This window comes from Grus americana, chromosome 4, assembly GCF_028858705.1.
Source record: "Grus americana isolate bGruAme1 chromosome 4, bGruAme1.mat, whole genome shotgun sequence".
NCBI lineage: Eukaryota > Metazoa > Chordata > Aves > Gruiformes > Gruidae > Grus > Grus americana.
This window is the reverse complement of record NC_072855.1, coordinates 155,335-163,153: the sequence shown is the minus strand read 5'-3', so window position 1 is coordinate 163,153 and position 7,819 is coordinate 155,335. Positions and strand designations below refer to the sequence as shown.

Sequence of the window (7,819 nt, the reverse complement as noted above, 5' to 3'; positions counted from 1 at the left end):
GGGGGGGGGGGGGGGGTGCAGGCGCCGTGGCCAGTCCCGTGCTCGAGGCCGCGCACACGGCGGGCACAGCCCGTGTCCCCCCGCCGTCCCCCCGCCAGCCGCTGGGCCCCGGAGCAGCTGCACGGCGCCGGGAAAGGCCCCTGCCCGCCCCGGGGCTGGGGGCGCGGTGGCAGCCGTGGGCAGCGGGGGAGGCCGGCCTTGGCCCCGGGCAGGGCTGCGGGACCACCGGCACAGCGGCGCGCAGGGGCTGGGTGCCCGCGCTGGGGAGCAGCAGGCAGGAGCGCAGCATCGCCCGGAGACCGCGGACCCCCTTGTCCGGCTTTGAGCCTGTCCTGCCTACGGCCCTGCCGTGTGCCCTGCGGCCGGGGCTGTGCTGGGGCCGCAGCTGCTGGTGCTCCGGGAGGCGCTGGGTGGTGGGACTGCGGCTGGGCCGGGGGCTGTCCGGGACTCTGTGACCACCCAGTGAGCTTTGGGGGTCGTGTGATGTGCCGGGTACCCCTGGGCCCGTTCGCCGCACACACACCATCCACAGAACAAACCACGTCCGTGTGTGCAGCAGTGCCTGGCTGTGTGGCTCCCAGTAACGTAATTTAAATGTAAATACGGTTTCCCTTGAAGAAGGTGTAGCAGGCGGTGCAGGGAGTTCACCTGAATCTAATTCCAGCAGCCACCAGAGCAGCTGTTTCCAGATGACTGAACTGATCTCATCAAATCCCCAGAACAGACTGGCTTGCCGCAAAAGTTTCCTCCCGTCGCCTTCCTGCCTTGCCCCGCGTTCCCCGTGGGGCTGTGCTGGTTGCGCAGCACTTCCCTCGGAAGCGAGGGTGGGTGACGTCCGCCCCTGGCTGGTGCGTGAGAAATGCCCCCCCCAGAACCTCGCAAAGGCTCAGGTCGCTCCTGCTCTGCTCCGGTGAGCCGCGCGGCCACACAGCCGGGCTCTGTCAGCGGGGAAGGCGGCCCCGGCTCCCACCGCAGGGTCTCTCCCGAGTCTGGGATTCTGTGGCACTGCATGCACGGACGCTCAGGGAACATAGGTGGATTTGTGGCACTTTCCCTGCTTTGCCGGTGCTTGGTGCTTGCTTCCTTGCAGATAGGACATCCCCTGCTCCTGAGCTCAGTCCTGGGAGCAGGCCGTGCTGCGCAGTGAGGAGGAACTCGCCTCCAGCTTTGTGGGCAAGTTGTACTCGCTCAGGCTCGCGCAGGCAGCCGGTGACCTGGGGGTCTCTGCGGGACTGCTGCAGCGTGCCCGTGTGGCTTCCCCGCGTGCAGGAGCTGCTGGCCCTGCTGCGTGCCGGCGTTCAGCAAGGAAGCCTCAGGTCTGTGGCTTCACTTTGATGCTAAAAGGACTGGGATTTATCGGGGTTTTATTCATTTGCTTCTCAAAAGATAATTCCGGGCAAACCTGCCTGCACCCTTGACGTCAGCCGGGGCTGGCCGTGGGGCGCAGCAGCAATCCCTGCCGCATGCTGCCGCCCTTCCCGAGGAGCCCCCCCTGCGCCGCTGCCGGGGCTGCCCAGGGGCCAGCGGGGTGAACCTGGGGCCCTTGGTCACAGGCAGCAGCTGAGTGGCCCTGGGCTGTCCCCCTTGGCCTCTCAAACCTCTCTGCGCAGGCTGCTCCGTGCAGCTGGCCCGGGGCTGCGATGGGGCTCCGTCCCTGCCGCGGGGTGAGGGAGTGCCGGAGCTGGGGGAATGAGCCAGGAGGAGGCTCTGGCAGCGGCGGAGCTGCCAGGGCTGGAAGGGGCCTGCGTCGCCCCGTGCCTCCACGCAGCTGCCGGAGCGGCTCCTGCGCGCCTGGGGCGGGCAGTGGTGCTCAGCACCCAGCGGGCCCTCGCAGCACGGCAGTCTCCAGGGAAGGGTTGGCAGCTGAAGCCACCCACAAAGCTCTGTCGGTGATGCTGGGGCACGGCAGGGCCTTTGCTCCTCCTGAGCTGCCAGACGATGCACCCTCCTGCTCTTACCCCCAGAAATAGCCGCCCTTTCCCGCAGTTTCCAGTCCTGGGCACGCCCCAGGACAGCTTCCTGGCTGAGCAGTCATGCGGGGGCTGCGCTGGACACTGCTGGAACCTGGGTCTTTAATAACATGAAGCGTGTTCTCACGGCCAAGCCTTCGCCCCACTCAGCCCCGGCGGTGCCAGGCTTCCCGCCACGCCGGAGTGACCTGACCGACCGCGGGCAGTGCCCGTCCCGGGCACACCATGGTGCTCCAAGGGCGGTTGGGTTGGGTTGGGTTGGGTTGAGTTGTGCGTTCCCTGGCATGTGCAGCTCTGGTGGTGGTTTGCAGGGTGACGGCACCCTTGCGAGGGTGGTTGATGCTGCGAGCAGCCAGCTTTTCCATGCGCTGACTCTGCTGCTGCGCTGCGGGGCTGGACCGGGGCTGCTGCATCCCCGGGTGGCTTTGGATGTGGGACAACTCCTGAGATCAGTTCCCCAGGGAGTTTCCGGTAGCTCTGTCCCAAGAGCGAAGCTTCCTCTTAACGAGGCAATACTCAAAGTGCTTTAAAGTCTATTGCAGACTCAGTATCGTCCAGAAAACGTTGCGCTGATTAGCTAAAGGGAAGGTGAAACGCTGGAGGGAGCAGCAGGCGGGTGGTGCACCCTGCCACCCGTGCCTCTCATTTCACAAGCGGTGCGGCTGCACGCAGGGTGGAGATCAGGCACGGCCTTACTCACCGTGCAGCGACGGGCACCCTGGTCAGCCAGCGCCACTGCCGCTCTGCCTGCCTCGCGATAAAGCTGTGTGAGCACCCAGAACAGGAGTGGAGTTAATGGCTCAATTTGGGACCCTTCGCCAGAGGAAGTCTAGACACATCAGCCTCCAGAAAAAAGCTGCTTGCCATTTTCAAAATGCACTTACATCCACATATTGCCTTAAATTACCTTAAAAATGACAGACGTATGCTACAGCAAATACGCTATGTAGTTACGTCGGTGTCCTCCCCGGATCACGGCAGGTGCCAGAGCTGTCCCAGCCCCGGCGTGGGATGTGCGGCACCGGGAGGGGAAGGGCTGGCTGCGGGAGCCGAGGCTGAGTGGGGCAGGAGGAGAGGTCTGGAGAGCCGGGGAGGGGGGCACCGCAGCAGGCGGAGGGCGAGGGGTCCCCGGGGCAGCTGGGGGTCCGGGGTACAGACCCGCTGGAGGAACGCGGACGGGGCCCCTGCAGTGCCAGCCATGGGGGGCCCCCTTGGCCCCAGCACAGCCCACGGTGGCGGCCGTGGGGCCTCGGCAGTGCCTGAGCGGCCTCTCTCCCCCAGAGTCACTACGTGGCCTGCATGGCTGCCATCCTGAGCCAGATGGACAAGGACCACTACAGCTCCTACATCAAGGCGTTCCCCTCCCGGCCCGAGCTGATGGTGAGTGCTGCCCCACGCAGCGAGACCTGGGCCCTCCATCACCGGCACCTCCCTGCCTCTCCACGCCACATCTCGGCTGGGGCGTCCCACTGGTCCCAGTGCCCTGCCTGCACCCGGCACTGGTGCCACCTGCCCTGGGTGCCGGCACAGCCACATCCCCACTCCACAGAGGTGAAGCTATCGCTGTTGGGTGGCAAGGGCTGCTCCCAGCCCCGGTGCTCAGCACAGCATCCCCCCAGGAGGGCATCACGGTCGAGCCCAGCTCCTGACATCTCCTCCTCCCCGGCAGGACTTCCTCATGGAGACCTTCATCCTCTTCAAGGACCTGATAGGCAAGACGGTGTACCCGTCTGACTGGATGGTGATGAACATGGTGCAGAACCGGTGAGGACCTCTGTGCTGGGAGGGACCTGCGGGCAGCCGTTGGGGCTGGACGTGAGAGCCTGCGGTGCCTTGCGGGGGCAGAGGGCATGCAGGCGCTGCAGCACGGCTGTGCTGGGCAGCCTAAGGCTGGCTGAGCCCCCTCCAAATCCCCCTCAAACAGCGCTGGGTCTGTGCTCAGGCTGGCTCAGGGCAGCTCCAGACGCTCCCCGCTCTGTCCTGGGACAGTCCAGCCCCATCTGGGAGCCGGGTGGCAGAGCCGCTCTCTGCAGCCCCATCCGTGTGCTTGGGGGGCTCCCGGGGGGCAGCAGGAAGCTGATGCCAGACACCCCATCCCTCCCACCGTGGGCGTCTGCGCACGGCGTGGATGCCAGGCGCGCAGGACCGGTGCACCGGGGCAGCATTCGGCTGCGCCGCAGTGGGCAGCAAGGACCGGCTGGAGCGTGGGTGCGGGAAAAGCACGCTGCGAGCCCCAGCCCCAGGGCACTGCGAGGACTGGCCCCGCCTGGCCCCGCCACTGCTCCTCGCCTCGCCAGCACCGGGACCCCCAGCCCGGCTCTCCCCCCGCTGCAGTCCGGCCCTGCCTGCGGGTCGGTGGGCAGGCAGCACGGCTGCCCTCCGCTCAGCGCCCCACGGCCGCTCGCCCCACAGGGAGTTCCTGCGCGCCATCAACCACTTTGCCGCGACCTTGACAGAGATGTTCCTGAGCAACAGCAGCTTTGAGCTGCAGGTGAGCGGGCGCTGCCCCGGCACCGGGGCTGCCTGTGCCCTGCGGGGACCAGGGGGCCGGGGAGGGGACCCAGCCCCCCGTGCCACCCAGCCTGGCATTCATCCTCATGTTCTCTCTGCAGCTTTGGAACAACTATTTCCACCTGGCCGTGGCTTTCCTCACCCAGGACTCCCTGCAGCTGGAGAACTTCTCCCAGGCCAAGCGCAACAGCATCCTGGCCAAGTGAGTCACCCTTGCCCTCGCTGGCCCTCCCTGGCCCAGCCACTTGCCAGCAGTGCCGCGGGGCTGAGCTCTGCAGCTCGGCTTCGGGTTCCTGCCCCAGCCTTCTGCCGTGCCACGGGGTCGGGGATTTTGGGATGAGCCCGTCAGACTGTGCTTGGGCCCCTGGCCTGGATGCTGCGTCCTGGGCTGCAGAGTGACGCTAACCAACATCTGTCCTGGCAGGTATGGGGACATGAGAGCCACGATCGGAGCTTCCATTCGGGACATGTGGTACAACCTAGGTGAGCCGCAGTGCCGCAGCGTGGCCAGCAATGAGGAGGTCTCGCAAGTCTCTCCAGGCTGGGGTTCATCAGCACTGTCCCCAGCGTGGGTGCTGGGGAGCGGGGTGTTGCTGGTGTGGGGCATGGGAGCCCGAGGGCGTGAACGGGGTGTATGAGCACGCGAATCTGCAGGCACGCAAGCCTGTGGGACACGTGAGCCCGTAGGATGTGCAGTCTGTGGGACACGCGAGCCCGTAGGATGTGCAGTCTGTGGGATGCTATGGGATGTGCAGTCTGTGGGACACGTGAGCCCGTGGGGTGTGCACATCTGCGGGCACGCGAGGCCGTGTGTGTGCAAGCCCACCGGCGCTGTGACCAGTCACAAACTCGCACTCCCTGCCCCCTCTCCAGACTGGTGTCTGCCTGCAGCCCTGCCTTCCCATTCCCCGGTCCCGCGGGCTCCTGCCATGCCCCGTTTCCCCGGCACGGTGCGGGTCGTGCTGCCGGCAGCATCCCGGGGCCAGGCAGGGAGGACGCAGTACCTCGGGTACTCTCTGCCCCACGCCTAGCAGAGAGCGGGGAGCTGTGGGGAGCGCGTGGGGCAGCCCGCAGCGCAGCAGTGGAGCAGCGACGGGTGCCTGCAGGCTCCTGTGTGGGTTGTTGACACGCGCCAGGGCCTCCAGGACATAGCGCAGCCCCAGCTGATGGTCCCGTAGTGTTTGCCGTGCTGTCCTGGCCGTACAGCATTACCCGCCTGCCAGCACGGCTGCCCCGGAGGATCGCCCGGCTCTGCCACGGCTGCCTGCCCCGGGGCGTGCAGACCTCCTCCTGGCACCACTCTCCCTCCTCCCCTTCCACGTGTTGCTGCCCATTCGCAGCCGTGGGGCCCCAGGCCGGGGCTGGCCCCGGGGGACAGGCTGCAGGAGCCCCCAGCCTTCCCTGCCCTCCCCAGGCCATCGCAAGATCGAGTTCATCCCGGGCATGGTGGGCCCCATCCTGGAGATGACGCTCGTGCCGGAGCTGGAGCTGCGCAAGTCCACCATCCCCATCTTCTTCGACATGATGCTCTGCGAGTACCAGCTGACCAAGAGCTTCAGCCGGGTGAGTGCCCAGGGCTGCGGCTGGGCCGTGGCAGGAGGCCAACGCGGCCGGATCCTGCTCCTCACCCCGGCTGGACCGTCCCTTTCGGGGTGGGTGGAGGCAATGCTCAGCCTCCCCTCTCTCATCCTGGGATGCGGGGATGCAGGAGGGAGGGATGAGGGAGCTGGAGGGGACGTGAGGAGCAGGGAGGGCTGCCGGGTGATGCAGAGGATTTCCCAGGGACGAGCAGGCATCACCCACTCAGCCGGTCCCAGCACTGCCTGGAAACAAGAACACAGTGGGAGGGGGGAGGTCTGCATAAACCTCTGCATTTCCACTTGTCTTCCCTCATCGCTGTGAGTTTTCTCCATGCAAAAGGCTCTTCCAGTTTATGATGAGGTGGCATTTGTCTCTTCTGAGCTGGAAGCCTTTCACCCTGTTGGGATGTCCCATGGGAGGAGAGGGGCTGGGACTGCCCTGGGAGCCACGGGTGACACGGGTCGTGGTGGAGTCCCTGCCCCTGCCCGTGCTCGCACCCGGGTCTGCAGCCACAGGAGAGCTGCGTTGGAGGAGCAGCGTGGGCACGGCTGGGCTCACAGGACCTGAGGCCCTCGCAGGGGATGTCCCTGAGCCATCCTGCTGCAGCACAGGGGCTCTGCAGCTCAGCAGCCAACCATGGCAGCACCCCTGGCCCAGGGGGACAAGGTCCCCCAAGTTTGGGAAGTGCAGACCCCGGAGGGACCCAGCAAGGGGTACCAACGGGTACCAGCAATCAGATATCTGCTCCAGACCTGCCCCCCCCATCCCATCCCATCCCATCCCATCCCATCCCATCCCATCCCATCCCATCCCATCCCATGCATGTGCAGGATCCCCCAGGCTTTTGGGTCCACCAGCTCCAGCCAGACAAACCCCACGAATCTGAAGGCTGAGCATCACCTGGGCGATGGGGGGCCCCAGGCAGGCACAGCTCTGCCACTCCTGGCAGGGAAAGCTGTGGCTTTGGGGGGCACAGGGCACTGTCCAGAGACCCCCGGGGTCAGTTGGGGGACGGCGACGAGGCCAGCGCAGGAGCGGGACAGGGACCTGGAGAGCAAGTCGGGGACCTGCCTGTGCTGGGGAGCAGGTCAGGGACCCAGAGAGCAGGATGGGTCCCTGTCTGTGCTGGGGCAGTGCGGGGACTCATCTGCACCAGGGAGCAGTATGTCCTGGGAGGGAGGACAGGGACCCGTCTGTGCCGGGCAGTCCTGGGGGAAGGGGCTGCAGCAGCAGATCCTGGGGGCTGTTTGGGGGCCCGAGCTGGCTCCAGCCCCCGCAGACCCTCCCGTCCCAGTGCAGCAGCCCCAAGTCCCAGGCACTGCAGCTGCGGCAGCCTGGCGCCAAGCTCGGCACGTCCTCGGCTCCTTGGCTGCGCTCACGCACATCTCTGCAGTTTGAGGACGAGATCCTGCGCAAGCTGGACAGCGAGGTGGAGGGCGGCCGGGGAGATGAGCAGTACAAGCAGCTTTTTGAGAGCATGTGAGTGTGCAGTGACATCCCCACAACCTTCTCGCCGGGGCATGACCCCTTGCTGCCCACCATGCTCCTGCCCCGGCTGAATCTCGGCCATCCAGCTCCTCCTCACGCTGTGCTCCCACCCAGAGCATGCTTCTCGGGGGAGCGGGACCTGAGAAAGGGAAGACTGCTGCTCGGTCGCCAGCCAGCCCGCCCCTCCCTGCCCCCAGCAATGCCCCTGCCCCAGGAATTGCCCCTGCCCTGCGTGATGCCCCTGCCGTGCCCAGGCTCTGCTCTTGCCC

At 66.5% G+C, this 7,819-nt stretch overlaps 1 protein-coding gene across 3 annotated transcripts in view; it reads left to right on the top strand.

Moving 5' to 3' along the window:
* LOC129205808 (dedicator of cytokinesis protein 2-like) overlaps nt 1-7,819 on the top strand; it is a 76,945-nt gene that overhangs the window by 59,593 nt on the left and 9,533 nt on the right. For all 3 annotated transcript variants that reach the window (XM_054824050.1, XM_054824051.1, XM_054824052.1), the window contains 7 exons: nt 3,252-3,350; nt 3,640-3,734; nt 4,383-4,461; nt 4,583-4,683; nt 4,906-4,964; nt 5,896-6,044; nt 7,456-7,541. In XM_054824050.1, the coding sequence (XP_054680025.1) occupies nt 3,252-3,350; nt 3,640-3,734; nt 4,383-4,461; nt 4,583-4,683; nt 4,906-4,964; nt 5,896-6,044; nt 7,456-7,541 (668 nt within the window). The remainder of the gene's footprint in view (nt 1-3,251; nt 3,351-3,639; nt 3,735-4,382; nt 4,462-4,582; nt 4,684-4,905; nt 4,965-5,895; nt 6,045-7,455; nt 7,542-7,819) is intronic.